The 18,656-nt window shown below is 38.1% G+C and overlaps 1 protein-coding gene across 2 annotated transcripts in view; it reads left to right on the forward strand.

Annotated features, from left to right (window-relative positions):
* GALNT2 (polypeptide N-acetylgalactosaminyltransferase 2) overlaps positions 1-18,656 on the forward strand; it is a 97,338-nt gene that overhangs the window by 55,894 nt on the left and 22,788 nt on the right. For both annotated transcript variants that reach the window (XM_082481616.1, XM_082481617.1), the window contains exons 3-7: positions 2,716-2,869; positions 9,191-9,289; positions 9,875-9,942; positions 10,867-10,932; positions 13,062-13,183. In XM_082481616.1, coding sequence (XP_082337742.1) covers positions 2,716-2,869; positions 9,191-9,289; positions 9,875-9,942; positions 10,867-10,932; positions 13,062-13,183 — 509 coding nt within the window. The remainder of the gene's footprint in view (positions 1-2,715; positions 2,870-9,190; positions 9,290-9,874; positions 9,943-10,866; positions 10,933-13,061; positions 13,184-18,656) is intronic.

Consider the following 18,656-nt stretch of genomic DNA (forward strand, 5'->3'; position numbering starts at 1 on the left):
GAAGAATGCTTGTGATGACATCACCCTTTTCACAGATTTGATGCTCTCATGATCTCTTGTGTTTTAGCTGCTCTTTCCACTGGAAGGAGGGCAACTGGAGGAGTGGATGGGGGGTGGCAGTCCTGAAGCGGGCATAGCATTAAAATCCATTGGAAGCTGGAGTGTTTGAAAGTTGAAAGTCCTATATAAATGCATTTTAAGTGTACGTTGTATTTTGTAAAATGCACTCAAGTCTTTATTTTCAGACCAGAAAAGCAGTGATGTGACACTGTTATTTCAGAAAATATTCAACATATGTTCTGGATTCAACCTATATTATAAATTAGAAACAAGGGTGGTAATACAGTTTAGTTACCAAGGAGGTTGCAAAAGTATTGGGAAATGCTAAGGGAGAGTGTTATACAGGGAGATGATCTTGTGATCTCTGCTGTTTCTTCCAGTTTCCTGAGTCAGTTGCTCTTGCATTTTTGTATAGTTTTGTTGCAAGTGAGGTTTGGTGTGATTTTTGTAAACAATCCTGTGTTGGGTTATCTATAGTGTGGTAGCTGGCTGAGGTGTAAACTTGTTTTCAAAGTAAGTTCCTGGAAATATTCTGAAGAAAGAACTTGAAAGGCTAAGAAAAACTCTTTGCAGTCTGTGGGCTACCCACAACAGCTGGAAAGTTTCCTTTGTAGTGTTCTTCCAGTAAATGGAATTTGAAAATCTGTATTTCTCCCTCGAGTTACTTTCCTATAGTTTCCCCTCTGGGCTGCTTCACCAAGTGTCTGTTAAATCTTCTGCAGTCTGTTTTTTGTTTAACTATCTAATTCTGTCTTCGGTGTGTGTGTGCGTGCATGTTTTTACATCTGAATAACTATCCTAAAGAAGTTTAAAATAGTTGCTTAGTATTAACTGGTTAGGCTAGCTCTTAAACCTGTAATCCAAAAATACGGGCTCTTTTCTTTTACTCTGGGACTTTGTTTGGATGTTGGAAGTTTCTTTAACCAACCAACCCAAAACTGCCTCTCCCTCAACCCCGGTATTTTTGCTTTACAATGTCCACTACTGTCTGATAACCAAATCACACCTTGGGTCCAAGTTGCTTTTGTAGATGAGCTCCTTAGATGATACTGAGATTTTTTTTTTAACAAAGTTGGTGGTATTTGTCTGGTTAAACAACGGACAGTTATTTTGTTTAATGATGGAAAGTATTCTTTTAGTATCAGAATCTTCAAGCAGGAGTTAATGCACAAAAGTTGGGGCATGGCTTATGGATAGAAAGCTGTAAATGAGCCCTGTCTTAGTTTCCATGCTGTGCAGGTTAACGTACAGAGCAAAGGCAAACCTTGAAACATCTCAGCAACCTCTGACTCTAGTTAATAGCTGTTAGAGCAGCATTCCCTCTATACATATCACTTTAGGATATGCTTGAGCTATAATTATTACTCTAAAAGCTGAGCTTGAATGGACATGACATCTCTGAACCTGCTACTTACTGAACTTAATTGAAATACCTCAAAAACTTTGTACGTTAATTATGAAAACAGTGGATATTAATTCGTCTCATCTGTAACAGTCACCCCAAAAGACAGCTTTTTTGTAGTATCCCTTTTTTTTACGCCAGCAGCATGCTGTGTTCACCACAACATACTTGCCAGAGGTTCTCATACACACCCATGTTAAAATAAGAATGCCTGTATTGCATTAGAACTTGAGCTCTGATTTTGAGTTAAAGGTGGTATAAATTTCATAGAATCGTAGAATGGTTTAGGTTGGAAAGGACCTTGAAGATCATAGAGTTCCAACCCCCCTGCCATAGGCAGGGACACCTCCCACTAGATCAGGTTGCCCAAGGCTGCATCCAGCCTTAAATTTGCTGTAGGTAGCATACATTTGGCTCTCAATAGGCAAAAAAAAAAAAAAAAGTAATCAATCAACTAGAGGTAAGAACTGGTAGTTTTATGATATTTGGTAAATATCATACTATTGTTTGACACTTGAAGGCGGTGAAAGTCCTGAAACTTTAGCATCCTGGTGACTGGATGCTAATCTACCTTTCCATGTTAGTGCCACAACCAGTCACATAATAATACAGCCCTTGTTAAAGAGGGATTAATCTGTGAATCAGCTGTGATGGCAAAGGAGGTTGCAGTTGTGCCATATTGGAGAGCAATCTAGTGCTCTGCCTACATGAAGTGTTTGGTTTTGAGAATAATGTTGCCTTGTACTTCTAAAAGGCCTGGTCCTCAAATGGTTTGATTTTAACTGACTGTAGTTTTGCTTATGTAATGAGACAGTGAATGAAATTAGAATGTCTTTGAAGTCTGGACTAATCTTAAAAAATAAATGTTACTTGGATAACTTTATAGACAGATCATCTGCCATATTAATTTGTCTTGATATGTGTAGGGATTTTTATTTAAATGGAAATTGTGGCAGATGGGGTTTAAAAAAAGGGAAAAAAAGAAAACAAAACTGACAAGATGAAGCATGTCTGGTGATTACTTGTATAAACTGAGATCTATAAAATTGTTCAACTTTATATTAATTTGCACACTGTTGTACAAGATTTTAATAAGCAAAAGTGACTGATGTTACACTGTTAACAATACTGTTGAGGCTTAATTACTTCGTTGCAAAATAAAAACCCAAGCTATTTCATCAGTTATGTTTGGAATGCTGAATGCTCTTCTTCAAATTGTGAAGATTAAATTGGATATTTTCCTGTTTTCCTAGGAAAAGTTCGGTGGCAAGACTTTGATCAAGATGCCTACGTTGGCGCTACCGTGGTGCGATCTGGACAGGATCCATATGCCCGCAATAAGTTCAATCAGGTAGAAAGTGACAAACTGCGAATGGACCGAAGCATTCCTGACACGAGGCATGATCAGTAAGTGCCAAACTGAGCCATGTTTGACTTGGATTGACCTTTTTTTCTTTTATGGCTTTTGAGCAGCAGCTGTTTTTTTTTCTAAAGCAGGAGCTCTCCAGCTTTCAAAATGACAGGAACACTAAGCTGGTGTGAACCTTGAACAGAGGGTTAAAAAACAATGAATCTTATTCAATTTTTTCTGTTTCCATGACTTCCATCAGTGTGTATTCTATATGCAAACTGCTGCTGCATTTCAGTCTCTTTGTTCCCATTTATCTGATGGCTTTTCTTGGTTTCTGCATTTGTAAGTCTCTTTCACAGTGAGAATGATCAAATAGTGAAGCAGGTTGCCCAGAGAGGGTGTGAAGTCCCCAGCCTTGGGGATATTCGAAGTTGAATGCACACCTGCTGTGGCTGACCCTGCTTAGGGCAGGGAGTTTGGCCTATAAGATTTTCAGGGGCCCCTTCAGATCTCAGTCACTCTGTGATTCTGTTCTTCTAAGTATATGATGATTGTCAACTAGAGACCTAAATGAATCCATTTATGTGCACAGAGCTGAACACAGGACAGAATTACGCTTCAGATGCTTAAAAGATTTTGATATGTAAGGCTGCTTGTGCAGATTCAGTTAATATTGGTTATATTGGTTAATATTAAAACCACAGTTGCTCATTAGGACTTCCATAACTTAAAAATAACAAAAGCAATTTGCCTGTCTAGTTTTTAAAATCAAGTTCATAGTCTCAAACCATAAAATTAACCATTTTTCATTTTCCTAACTAATTCTGCAGTTAGGATGAATGCACATTCACAGCTTTGTAGGTAGAAGAAGCTGGAGGAGACACCAGAAGGAGGGAGAGAAGAAAGGTGTCTGTCTTTTCTCCATAAAGCTCTTTAATCAGGAATGGCATAGTGAAGATTTGTATAAAAACTCAGACACTGTGTCATTTTTAAATCCTTTGTATAATAGCATGGGTTTAGGTTCCTTTAGGCAGATGATTTGTAGATAGAATAAAGCTAGTCTTGTGTAATTCGCCATTAATTGAAGCGAAAAGTGGGAAGAATCTGGTGTTTCACTTGTTGCCATGAAAGCAGTGAAGAACACAATGCTCATGGTATACTGAAGACTTTAAAATGGCTTTTGAATTTTCTTCATCACATACTCTTCTTCACAGGAAATGTATTCTAGCGTTTTAGACAAGGTATTCTTTTTCCCATGAGAGCAAAGCTCAGCTGTTAACTTCTAGAAGCTTCTATGATTCAGATATGCTGAATTTGGAATTTTTCTAGATATTTAATAAACTCTGAGGGGTGTCTAACAGACATGATTACATGCTGACCTGCCTGGGTTTTTTCACTAAATGGAGATGGAAAAGAACCCTGTGAGAGAGAGAGATGTTTCTGGGGAAAGGCTGTATCTATGCTGTGATTATTACTTAGACTTTGCCATGGAGCAGATTTAAGTGCCCATCAGTCTGTAAATGGTCATCTTTTTAAAGAAAACAAACAAACAAACAAAAAGAAACCCAGACTGAAACAATCATTCCTGCAAATTGTCAATGATGCTTTCCCTGCCATGCTGCAATTAATTTTCCTTCTGTTTTGGGAAGGACATTCACTGCAGAAGCTAAAAAAGTTGCATGAAATATTTATTTGGGAACTGTCCAATGGAAAAAGCAATAGTCATAGGAAGAAGAAAATGTTACAGATCTGAGCATGTGACACTTGTAAGCATGTTATTTTAAATAAAATTGGAGGCAACTGGATTAAGATTAAGATCTCTTATGGAGCTGCTACAAACTTTTTCTGTAAGAAAAGAAACCTGGATGAGAAAATCAGTTAGCAAATGTGATGCCCATCTACAAGAATGGCCAGAAGGAGTATCCAGGGAACCACAGGCCTATTAGTCTCACCTCAGTGCTGGGGAAGGTTATGGAGTAGATCATCTTGAGTGCCATCACATGGCACAGGATAACCAGGTGATCGGGCCCGGTCAGCATGGGTTTGGAAAAGGGAGGTCCTGCTTCCTTAACCTGATCTCCTTCTGTGAGAAGGTGACCCACTTAGTGGGTGAGGGAAAGGCTGTGGATGTTGTCTATCTAGACTTTAGCAAGGCCTTTGATACTGATTCCCACAGCATTCTCATGTAGAAACTAGCTGCTCACAGTTTTGACGAGTGTACTTTTCAGTGGGTAAAAAACTGGATGGATGGCCAGGCCCAAAGAGTGGTGGTGAATGGAGTTAAATCCAGTTGGTGGCTGGTCACAAGTGGTGTTGCACAGGACTCAGTACTGGGGCCGGTTACGTTTAATATTTTTATTGGTGATCTATACGAGGGGATCGAGTGCACCCTCAGTAAGTTCGCAGATGACACCAAATTGGGCTGGAGTGTTGACCTGCTTGAGGGTAGGAAGGCTCTGCAGAGGGATCTGGACAGGCTGGATCAATGGGCCAAGGCCAATGGTATGAAGTTCAACAAGGCCAAGTGCCAGGTCCTGCACTTGGGTCACAACAACCCCATGCAGTGCTACAGGCTTGTGGAAGAGTGGCTGGAAAGCTGCCTGGCCAAAAAGGACCTGAGAGTGTTGGTGGACAGCTGGCTGAATATGAGCCATCAGTGTGCCCAGGTGGCCAAGGCAGCCAAGAGCATCCTGGCTTGTGTCAGAAACAGTGTGGCCAGCAGGACGAGGGAAGTGATTGTCCTCCTGTACTTAGTGCTGGTGAGGCCCCACCTCGAATACTGTGTTTAGTTTTGGGCCGCTCACTACAAGAAAAACCTTGAGGTGCTGGGGTGTGTCCAGAGAAGGGCAATGGAGCTGGTGAGGGGTCTGCAGCACAAGTCTTATGAGGAGAGGCTGAAGGAACTGGGGTGATTTAGCCTGGAGAAAAGGAGGTTGAGGGGAGACCTTATTGCTCTCTACAGCTACCTGAAAGGAGGTTGTAGAGAGGTGTGGGTTTGTCTGTTCTCCCAAGTAACAAGCAATAAGACAAGGGGGAACAGCTTCAAGTTGCACTGTGAGCAGTTTAGGGTGGATATTAGGAAAATCTTCTTCACCAGAAGGGTTGTCAAGCATTGGAGCAGGCTGCCCAGGGAAGTGGTGGAATCACCATCCCTGGAGGTATTTAAAAGATGGGTAGATGGTGCTTACAGACATGTTTAGTGGTGGTTTTGGCAGTGTTAGGTTGAAGTTTGGACTTGATGATCTTAAAGATCTCTTACCACGTAAACAATTCTATGATTCTGTTCTATGAAATACTTGTTTCTGTTTAAGCAACTTTTTGTTAATTGTATTGATGTGTCTAAGAAGCTGTTTGACTTTAAAATAACTATATAATATACTCCCTAATTGCTGAAATTTTCTAGGCTGTTTAGAAGTAGTTTATCAGGATTTTACATTAGATATGTAAATGTGTGTGTAATTACACATCTCTCTCAATACTATGTTGTTTAGTCTTTTCAGATAAACTTTTACTAGCATCAGTTTAAGACTGAAGTTTCTACTTGCTTTTTCTGAAAGCTTGCCAGCAGTACCAGAAAACACTTTGGTTCACCTGTTTTAGCTTCTTGCCTTTATTTTAAGCAAAAGGGAGAAGTGAGAAACAGGCAGGTACAACATAAGAAAGGAAGCAGAGGGTTTGATCTGAGCAGGAATGTAGATTCCCACTCCAGCAGATGCTCACAACTGCTACTTCCAACAGTTTTGAGAAACCTCTGGGTTTCCTTCTGTTGCAGCGTGTTTACGATGTGTAACTGAGAGCTGTGTCTGTCATGGTAAATTTTGGAAAGTGAGTGTCACAGTCATAACAGGAAATTTCCAGAGCTTTCCTGTCAGGGTAAAATAGTCTCCCAAGTGGGATGAAGGGTGAAATACTCCATGGTTTTTTTTTTTGTGGACCAATGTCCACCATGCTTACTTTGGACCAGTGGTTTCTCATTACTTCTCTTACCTGATGCGTTGGTGTGATCCTTGAGAATTACTGCTAAGTATTTTAGCTGGACTAAAATGTTTTTTTCTTTCTCATTTGGCAGCTATTAGAAACTTCTGACCTCACACAAGTTTTATTCTTAAGTAGAGAAGAGGCAAATTTTCTGGTCTTTTTGATACCCAGATATCTGTTGAGGTGAATGTTCTCCTTGCACTAGTTAAAAAATGGTTTCAACAAACCACAGAGGCTTCAGAAAACTTGTTAAAACTTGTTAGTCCAGCGACTCAAATTTCTGGGGGAAAGAATATACTTTTCATCTTTTAACTGGTTTTAAAGACCTATGCTAAGCATTGAAGCTCTAGATTGAAAGTTTCAGTCCAAGTTCTATTTTATTCAAATGGCTTTTGTCATTCTGCTTGTAAAATTAAGTGCTATAATTTGAGGAAAGAAAGTCTAATCTCTGTGCCAAAAGTGATGACGTTGTTTCTTTGGTTTAACTGTGGCTCTATTGACACAGCAGAATAGGAAGAGTACTGCTACTGAGTCAGTTAAAGCAGGTAATTTTGAAGAGCTGAAAGCAGAAATACTGAGTGAAATACTCCTCCAGTTTTATTTGGAAGTCTAAAGATCTTAATTCCTCCCTGAGAAACATGTGCGAGTGCTCCTCTCGTTTTCTTAAAATTGAGAGGCTTCATCGCCTTGAGTAATTCTACTCTAAGATGTGCTCTCCTCTGCAAAGAGATCAGTATAAGTTTAATGTGACTTTTTTAATTATTCTAATGCAAGTGCTTCATGTGATAACTGCATGCACACTAGACTTGTCCTCTGTAGGCAATTTGAAAGTTCGCAGAAAAAAGACTATCTTTTTTTGGCACCGTAGGTTTTGGTGTATAATAGCTGGATATCTTGTAGCTGTCTAGATGAATTGCCAGCTCACCATAGAGAAGGTCTTAATTCTTTGCTTTCCAGGAACATGTACACGTTTGTGATTTATTGCTTCAACGCTGGGTGCTAGTGACAAAGGCATCTTGTACGCCCACCGTTTGAGGGGGGAAAAAAGCTAGATAAAACCTTCCTAATCTGATACAGCAATTGTAGGGTTGGCTTGGGCTTTGTTTTTCTTCAGAGTGAGTGAGGTCACCATGGCACAATAACATTTTGTTTCACAGCAAGCACTAATGTGTGTGACATTATGGGTGTATTGTATTGAAACCACGCAGGTCCTTGGGATTTTGTAGGGTGGGCAAGGGAAAGCAGTGCATTGCCACTCGCTCTCTGATTCCAAGAAGTTGAAGGTTGTGTGATTTATGATGCATGTCGCAGATGTTTAGTCAGGTGTGGAGGGGCCTTTTGTATAGGCGGAGGTCTGGCTTTAAAAGGGTAGTTAGCAATGTAACTTACCTCTCTTCCCTTAAAAGCTAGTTTGATTAATACTGCACAGAGTACAGAATTACCTGCTGAATTTGCTACAGTTGTATGCTAGCTGGGTTTATCCCTTCTGAAGACAACTAAGCCTGTTAAGACTCTACCCCTAATATTAAATAAAGGGTATGTGAAGAAAGATCACTCCTGTGTGTTACTGCATGAATGGCAGTCAGTATCGTGGCCTGTCAGACTGTAATGCTTTCAACATAAACTCATTATGTAGTGTTTTCTAGTACTGTTAGTTTCTAATACAATGAGAATATTGTCTGGTTTAGGTTTATTGTCAGTGGATTTAAAGCTTAACTTTATGTAGTCCTGCAGAAAGTATTTTGGGATTTGCTTCTTTTTGCTTATTGTATTAATTTCAGGCTACTAGAGGTGATGAAAAATGAGTTGACATACGTAGAATATATTATTATCTTTATGGTTTGGAAGGATGTGGTTCTGTGTTTAGTTGGCTCAACATCATCACAGGTAACTTTATTTTTCAAATTCTGAATGTTATAATCCTTGCAACTTCTCATTAGAATAGAAAGCTGTTTTTATCTATACTACAGGAGCTTTAAAAATAAAGGGAGAAGCAGACTCGTGCCATTCCAAAGAGGAGACATATGGTAGCCTGAGAACCTGTGCTTTTTCATTGAAAATATGTTTATTTGAATGCTTTTAATGTAAAATACGCACTCTGGTTTCATATTTGGTTGCATGAAAGGTATTTACAGCATATGGTAGTGATGATAGTCCGGTAACTTTTCTGAACTTGCCTATATCTGACACTGACTTCTTTAGTCTCTTGTATACTAAGACAACTACCAAAAGTGGCAGGAGATGATTATAATCTCATCTGCAAACAGAACACTTCATTCTTTCTAGGTAGATGTGTAGTGTGTACCTGAGGTTAGTAGGTAACTGCTTCACGATGAAGGCTGTCTGCTAAGCCTGGATGTAAATATTATGTTTAAATGACAGGGTCTTATGTCTTTCAGGTGTCAACGGAAACAATGGCGGATAGATTTGCCAGCCACTAGTGTGGTGATCACCTTTCATAATGAGGCAAGATCTGCTTTGCTTCGAACTGTTGTCAGGTATACCAAAGAGACCTTTATTCCCCCCCCCCCCCCCCCCCCCCCCCAAAGGCCGTTCACTTGTGTCAGTTAATAGCTTATGATAAGGATGGGAGGTAACAATCCATTATGTTTTTCTGAACTATTTGCCAAGGGAAAGCTGAGCCTTGATTTTATTGATGCCTTCAGTTCTTATGTTCCGAAATAACAGCATTAAACAAAGAAAATCAGTCCCATTAACCCCAAATGCATGAAAGTGTGGAACTGATTACTAGAAGACATTTGGAGGTTGGCTGTGTAACTGGTTTCAAGAAAAACTCGGGGAAGATGGATTCTCAGGGGATATTAGACATAAAGCTATTTGCAAGAATTCCATGTTATAATTTGTATAATCCACTTGTTTCTGGAGGCTGGAATTTTGGGGGGAACAAATCTATGTGTGCCTCTCTTCAGAAATGCTTTCTGTAAGAACAAGCCAATAGCTGTTGTTGAAGATAGGATCCTTAGCTAGGTTCTACTGTGGCTTAACCAAGTCACCGCTTTTATGGCATTATTATGGAAAACTAAGACTGTTTAGTATTGAATACTTTTTAAAATCTGTTTCAGTGTCCTTAAAAAAAGCCCATCACATCTTATTAAGGAAATCATACTAGTGGATGACTACAGTAACGATTGTAAGTACTTTTACAGGATCTTAGCTTTATTTTGTTTGTTCTAGTAGGACTTTCTGTAGATGCTAGTAGGTGACTCAGTTAAGGATAGGTCACATGAATAGGAGTTTGGAGAGACTGATCCAAAACTAGCTATTAATTCTTTCATATCTGTCATTGTGGAAATGTGAAGAGTTCTGATAAATACTTCAGGTATGTTTTATTACTTCCTGCTAGCTGAAGGAGCGGAGTATGTAATTGAAAACAGCCTTAATGTACTATGTTATCTGACATAAAAATAAACCCCAAATATTTTTGTAGCACTGTTTTAAATGAATGCTGGTCTCCATCAGTCTCTTGGAAAAATTCTTATTGAATCTAAAATAAGGCAAGTTTTTTTTTTAAATATTAGGATATCACAATACAAACTTGAACAATCGAAATGGACCTCTGAGGAACGTTTCTGAAAGCAAGTTAATGTGTACATTTGCATTGTTAGTTTATAGCTAGTTTAGGATAGGTTTAAGCCTTCATGTTGGTTAAAAAGTGAACTTTCTTATAGGCAAAGACAACAGTTTATTTAATCCTATAAAAGTTTTTTCCCCCTATGCAATGTAGAAACTGTCTAAAGTAAGAAAAAAGAATATAATTCAATAAGAATATTTGAAGAGTTTAAATTAGCTTTAAATTACATAATGAGGGTAGTAATTTCTTAGCCTGTTAACTTTTCTTTGTTTCTGGTGAGACAAGTAGGTTGGTTTTTTGGTTTTGTTTTCTTTTTTTTATAGCACATGTATTATTTAACTATTTATGACTGTAAACATTTTCCACTACAAAGCTTTTGTTTTTCTTTGAAGACAGCCTCTCTTATGGTATGCAGTGTTGGATATCAAACTGGTTATCAAAACTTTATTTTTTAAATTAAAAAAAAAATATTTTTTTTTAAAGCTGAGGATGGTGCTCTCTTGGGAAAAATTGAAAAAGTGCGGGTTCTTCGAAATGATCGCCGAGAAGGTAAGCTTAATCTGGGGGAAGGAAGATGCAAATTTTTGTGTTGCCTTATCTGTTAATCTTCATCGAGTCTTTTAAAGGAACATTCTGCTATATGTTCCATATTGGAGGGGGGATTTTCACTTTATAAATCAACTTACTAGTGGAAGGAATAAAAACAAATGCATTTGTTCAAGTAAAAACAGTAATTTGGATTAATTCCATATAGTTGTGTGCACAGTCGCCCATTGTTGGCTTTTACTGACTTGAGAAATTGCCTTTCACCCTCAACCTCTTCTTTTTCTTACTGTACTGAATCCTTAGTTAAGCTGCTCCCAATGTATGTAATGTCTTGCTGAAACCGTATGAATGTTTGAAATGATCCAGCTTAAAAAAAGGCCTTTTTTTTTTTTTTTTTTTTTCTTTTGCTGGTTCCATTCCTAGAGATCATTTTAAGGATCCAGTTGATGGACAGCCCAGCAAACAGTTTGGCAGATTTGAGAGGGTTTGAGCAGCCAGGAGGGTCAGGACTACATATGCCAGTTTTGTTGAAGCCAGTGTGCCGTGTAACAAACTTGTCTTACATTTTTGTTATCCTCTTTGTTGCTTTGTAAATTATAGTCTCATGTCGCTGAGCCCTTCAGTCAGCAGCTTCCTGGCTATGAAGCTTAAAGTATTTGATACAGGCAACTGTTATTCTACAGCTGTTTGAAATAATAACTGAGAGTTGACAGTTGAAATAGCTGACTGAGTTAGCAGATATGTGCTTGTTTATTTTTATAGGAGCTATATCTTCTGGGCTGCCAGCCTGGCCTGGGGAGCAGCTAGAATCATTAGATTATCAGAAACTGGAAATGACGCACACAAAACCTGTGTTGTCCTGTAATTAGTTATTCCAAACCGATTGTCTCTTAGTGTTTAAATATTTTGTTTGGAATGTATTTGTGAACAAAGGCTTGTGAGGAAAGCAGGCCTCTTAGGATGTGTGTGGTTGCAGGGTTCTGAGTAAGTTGATATCATTCCTCTGATCAGTATGGCACTTAAAGATGGAGATAATAGGAGTGGAAAAATGGAATGAAGTAGCACATTTTTATTTTTTAATAACTGTAAGTATTAACTTTGTACTGCATATACAGATGAATTGAATTTTCATTCATACTTAAAAATACGCATCAGTATATCTGAAAACAAAATATGATTTGACAAATCTTTTGCTATGTCAGGGAAGAGCAACTATTTGCAAATGGAAGGCACTACAGTGCTGCCTTACTTGGTATTTTTGTGAGATTAAGATTAAATTATTACCTGTAGGATATACTGTACTGCTTGTAAAGTTTTGCCTATGCAGGCTTATGTGCAACCAGGTGATAATTTTTAAATGAAAATATCTTGAATATTTCATTTGATTGCTGGCTTCTTATGCTCGAATTTGATATTCACTTTGCTTTTCATTTTCAAGTGTAGGCTGACTCTCATATCTTGGACACATACAAATTAAAATTTTAAGAGAATCAGTAAAATCAGTATGTAAGACACTAACACATTAGTATAAATAACAGAACAAAGCAGTGTGATTTAAAATAAAAAGTAAAATAAAGGGCTAATGTCTGTGAAGGGGGTGATATTCACTGCCTTGCTTTCAGAAATATGTGATAGTAGCTTTTGTTCTCATCTGTAGAACCAGAGTTTGCTATAGGAACAGATGTGTTTTGAAGGGCATGGTAGTCTGTGTAGAAGATAGGGAGGATCAGTTAATGATGGCGCTTTCCTCAGTTCTAACGTAGAACTGTAGGAAAGATGTTTGCTTTCAGGACTGATCTTGACTAACATTTATTAGTATAAATACCATTTATTGTAATGCAGACCCAGCCATACTTGTGTGTCACTCTTTTGAAGAGGTATTTCAATTCTTCTACTTAAATCAAATTGAAACCTGTAGACTAGGGCGCAGTAGGCTAGAAGTTTGCAGGCTGTTTGTTGTGAAGTCATTTCACTGAATTGTTAACTAGATTCTTATTTTGATAATGGAACTTGTGTGTTTGTCCTGTTTGAGAGTAATTTAATTTATGAGTAACTTGGAATGTGGTAGTTTCTTACTACTGTTGGTTGTTTTCCTCATTAAGTACTTAAAATGTTTTATCTTTCCTTTTCAGGCTTGATGCGCTCCCGTGTCAGAGGGGCAGATGCAGCACAAGCAAAAGTGCTGACCTTCCTGGATAGTCACTGTGAATGCAATGAACATTGGCTGGAACCGCTTTTGGAAAGAGTAGCTGAGGTTAGTAAAGAGTTCTTCTAAAGTGATTTCCTGAAAGAGTAGCTTTTAAATTTTAAAGCCATCTGGTTTATACTACATTAATTTTATGCATTTTTCTAAGGAAGCTTTTTCTCTGAAGTGATATGATGGACATGATCAGAGTGTTCCGTGATTAAAATCTACTTTTTGTTCGTTTAATCTGTGACCACAGGAACATAAAATGTGAATATTTATTACTATCTTTACAAGCAATTCCAATATGCTGCTTTGGTTCTTTAGGGACCTCCTCAGTAAATGTTGAAAATCTTTAGAGCAAAGCATAGTTCTCAACCAATATCACCTCAATATAATTCAGTTTACCTCAGTATTTATGCCTCATTAAGATTCAGTGTCATAATAGAGAGGTTGAGCTGTGAAACCAAAATTCTCATGGAAATTAGCAGGGACTGTGGGCTCTCAGCTTCTATGAATATGATGCTTAGTCTGTGTCCCAGAAAAACAATTGAGAGTGAAAGTATACTGTTTTCTCCAGGGGTTGGTTATACTTGTTAACTTGCTCTGGAGGAACTTAGTTGAAGTGGAAAGCGAATCAAGTGTGATCCCAAGAAGCACTGGGGAACACTCAAGACAACAGGGTTTTTCTTCTTTCTTAATTGCATTCCCTTTCTGGTAAGCTCCCCTTCCTGGAAAGGCTTTATTTCAAAATGGTCCTGGTCAGAATGGCTTTGCTAAGCTACTCTGTCTTGTTAATGCCCAGTTCTTCGCTTATCCTCCCTACGCTTCCCTTTGCATTTCCCCCTGAAAAAGGAGGGGCGGGCGGGGGGAAGGAAGTAAAACCCATATACTCAATATGCCAATGGAGAAGCTGTCAATTGATGACTGATTTTTCCTTATTCTGTTTGGTTCTATGATGCTTTACTGTGTATTCCAGAAATACTGTAAGTCGCCTAAGACATATCAGCAGTTAAAATCCTATTTTGGAGTAGAAATAACTTTAATCAGCTCAAACCTGGACACTATTAAAGTACCTAGAGCCTACAAAGCCCTTGAGCGTGAGTAATGTAGCACTTCCTTCTGTTTTTGTGCCCGTGTAAAGTGTTGCAGCCTTAGAAGGGTTGGGGGAATTTCTCTATAATTATTAACTAGGAAAAGAAACTTGAAGGCATTAAATATATCTGAGAAGGAAGTGAAGAATGCTTGAAGCTAAAGCACTAATGGATTCTAGGATGTGGGAACTGTTTTCAAGCCTTTCTGTGTAAATGGTTCGAAGCATATACCTCTTCAAGAAATCAGAAGAGAAATGGTAGTTTTGGTCAACAAAACCCTGCTTTTAGTGAGATAGCTATTTTGCCATTTGCCCTTTTTCTTGTCAGGGCACACTCATTTAGCACTCTGAAACTGATATGGGATATGAAAAAGTGTTACCTTTTCATCATAACAGAATGTAAAACCTCTTATTAAATTGCTGAAAACTTTGAAGATCCAGCATTACATGTGGTATACTTGGTGGGAGAACCTGGTGCATATTTTTCTTTGTGTAATAGTTACTTTTTAGCAGCATGTGAATTAATAATTCCTTCAAAACTTGCTCCTCACAATTGTCATAGTGATACACACTAATCTTGAGTGCCACTGAATAGTTTCCAGCTGTATGAATACAGGTTTCCATTCTTAAAAGTTTGATGTACTGTTAAATATAATTGATGTGGAATTGCAGTTTACCTTCATCTGGTAAGATTCCCAACCAACAAGTATGGGGTTTAAGGTAGCTTCTAAGCTTTCTGCTTGTCCAAATAATTAAGGCATGGATAGTGTTTACATATAGTGTATGATAGTTCTGTGTTAATTTTAAATGGATTGATTTTGCTTACAGCGCAAATGGTATGTTACTTGATGTTAATTGACAGCATTTTCTTGATAGTCTCAGTGACAAGAAGCTGAATAGACATGAACTCATTTCTGCTCTGACCTCAAAGGTAGCTTTTGCAGGTCAGGCCTGTTATACAATAATGTAGCATTTTCTGAGAAGCTGCTCTGTCTGTGCTGTGTGTGGTGGAAAGTGTGGGGTTTTTCTTTTTTCCTTTTGTTCCAGAATTGCTCACTTGGCATTTAATTCTGTCAGATGTACAGATACCTGTGTAACCTGGAGCTGGTATATCTTCTTCTTTGCTCCTTCCTGGAGAATGGCTTTCTGCCTGATTCCCTAAGGCTACATTTTATGGTCTTTAGATTATTTTTATGTGTGCATTGGTTAAGGGAGATTAAATGAGGAGCCAGTGGAGTTTAACCCTTTAATTCTCCCAAAATGTCAACATAGTAATAAGTATACACAATCTTGAAAACATTGGTAACTACTAGCTATTTCATGAACATTTGTCAACTTGGCTTTTTCCATTTCCAATTTCTAATCACTTTGATGTTCTCTTCTTGTAATACATCAGTTATATGAGAAAAATAAAAATTGGAAGATTCTGGTGCAGAACTGAACTAATCTGATTTCGTAGCATAGCTGTAAATCCTATATCACTTTTAGGAAGGTATTTTTAAACAAAGAAGATCTTAAAAGGAAGAAAGAACTAAGATTAAGAATTGAGATGTGGATTCCTTTTTCATATCTGCCTCGTATTTTGTGACCTTGAATGAGTCAACCTTTAACTGGAACAATGCTGAAAAGAGAAATTATAAATATTTTCTCTTAGGAATGTTTCGAAGCTTAATCTTTGAAGTGTCTTGAGATTTTTAGAGGGGAAAGGAAGCAGTGTATGCAGAATCTTGAGGATAATTTCTGATGGTTTATGAGAATAATATGTAATACTCAAACTCTCAAGAGCATACATAAACTCCTTATGAAATATTAAAATGAAATATTCTGCTACAAATTTCCAGCCACTGCAAACTTGCAATATTCACAGGCTATTTCTTTCCATTATCCTCACCAAGAAGCACATGGTTTTCCAATTGTGTGTTCTATTAGAAGTTATGGTGTCAACCCCTCAGAATGAAACAGGAGATTACTAAAAGAAGAGTTCCTTTTTGCTTGTGTTTTGGTTTCTAAAATGCACATCAGATTTCTACTTCAATCACACTATGGATAAAGCAGTATCTGGCTTTAGGAAAATTTAAAGGGAGCAGCTGCTTTTTAGTATTTTAAGTGAATGAACTCCCTGTACTTTGGAGACCCATAAGCTCTTTTTAGCAGCCTCTGCATTAACAACTTTGTAGTGCCCTGCAAAGCATCACCTTATGAATGTGCAAGTCCTGTCTGCTTTGCTGCTAGGCAAATGTATAATTTCAAATCATGGAAGGAACAGCATGTTTTCAGGCCAACAAAGTGATGGTTGTACATTGAACTGAATGCTCACAACCTGGGTATTTGTCTGTTGGAGAAACAGCTGTAAGTTGTTTAAATAACATGCTAGGTGTAGCAAGTGGTGTTAGTGAGGTGTCATACTGATATTGATAGAACCAATTAGACCGGTAGTAAAAGCCTGAGGCATAGAGACAGCATATAGCTGCTTACTCGGCATGGTAGAGGTAAGTTGAAGCCTAACTGAAGCTCTACCTAAGGTGACACCTGGTAGCTTGGGCAACTCTTTCCACCGTGTTCAACTGTGCCAAGTAGAACCATTTGAGGAAATGCAAATTTTTGTCAGAAAAGGCTTTTAGATGTGGGCATAGATGTATAAGCTGCCTCAGTTTCAGCTAAGGAAAGAAGGAGAAAGAAAGGAAGGGTGTTTTCATTTTTGTATTTCATGCTGATGGATGTATTGTGAATAACTGGATAGGCTGGGTATCTTCTGTCTCATCAGTCTAAATAAAGGAGTTTTCTCATTCTATCACTGTATACAGAATGCCTAGAATAAGGTCATGGGTGCATCTGAAGTGGTTTAGTGGTGTAGGAGGGCACACAAACAGTGTTTTGCAGTTAAGGTGCAGTAAATCATAATTGCCTCCCAAGTACAACACAGTTAGCAAAACTGTATGCTTACCATTAAAAACATGGACCTGGGGCTACAGCTGACAGAAACAGAGCTAAAGATGTGGTTGATGAGGGAATAGGACAGGTTGGTCTTTTTTGTCTGGGTTTAGTTTGCTTTAGACCAAACTATTTAATATGTAGTAGCAGACCTGATTAGATTTTGTATTACATCCTCATAAAAGCAGATATTTGGCCTGTGTAGTATAGCTGCAGTGATAGTTAAAAGGAATATAGAAATCAGTAATGAGTCTTCAGCTTAGTCTTCTATTTGGTTTGTCTTGGATTCTCCTTTTGGCTGGTATGGAGTTCAGTGACCTTTTGCTCACTTGGGTAGGATGACCTAGTAAATGCCAACTATGTAATTAGGGCTTATTAAAATCAGCACAGATTGAACAGTTAAGATTCAATAAATGAAAATGGGTGTTTAATGTCCTTATTGGACCAAGCAGAGCATTTGACTAGAAGAGTAGCTTTTAAGTCTCTTGTTATGAGCTCAAGCTATTCTCATCTCTCTCTTTTTTAACTATGCGACCTGTTTATAACAGAGTTACCAAAATATCTCCTGTTTGAAAATATTTTTTTATTTTTCACACATTTGGCAATACACTGTAGTGAAGTTATCTGTGCTCTCTGAATGATGTTAAACTGTGGAACTCAAACTTTTCTTTTGAACTCAAGCAAAAATGTTCCATCAAACTACCATAGAAGTTATGCTTCAGTGTGTAAATATAACACTGTCTTCCCCCCCCCCCCCCCCAATAATTCATGGAGGCAAAGTGGCTTAACCATGATACTGCATTTCTAATATTAGCTGAGTCTTTTTTTAGAGTACTGGTGTCTTGTGATCCTACTGGATGACGTGTATGCAGTTGGAAAGATTTTTGTTTTTTCTTTAACTATTTTGCCAAAAACATCAGCTAAGGTAATTAATATTGCTCTGAGTAGTATACGAGACCGTGGTTGGACAGAGGAATGTGGTATCTGTACCACTGGAATCTTGGCTGCTGGAGATTAATAGCATTCATTAGTGTGGGGTGCTTTTAGGTTCTTTCCTATCTAAGTATCTGATTGTGAAGTGTGATTCTTCTAGCGTAAAAAGGGTTAGCATTAACCTAAGACCTCTGTGATCACAGAAAGGCCTAAGTCTTCCTTAAAGGTTGAATTAATAAGACTGTAGTATACTATGTGGCTAGAGATTTCCTGTGGAAAATATGAATTGCCTGGATGCTTCTTTTCTTTGAGCTAGTTTTAAAACTAAGAATGGAAGTGCTCTTTACTTGACTGCCTTTAGAACTACAAGTTTACTGCCTTCTTCAAGAGCAAGTCAGAAGAGGGGGATTACTTGAGTATAAGCAGCCTAGAATAGAAAGAGGATTCCCAGCCATATCGTGCGGTTTCTGCTTTCTGAAGCAGTGCTGAGCAATGCTATTCACAGCACTGGCTTTTCAGAGCCATAGGTTGAAGGGAGAGCTGGGGGAGACGTGCTAATGAAATCCTGCTGAACTGTTCAACATT

This window comes from Vanellus vanellus, assembly GCF_965231255.1.
Source record: "Vanellus vanellus genome assembly, chromosome: 3".
NCBI classification, from domain to species: domain Eukaryota; kingdom Metazoa; phylum Chordata; class Aves; order Charadriiformes; family Charadriidae; genus Vanellus; species Vanellus vanellus.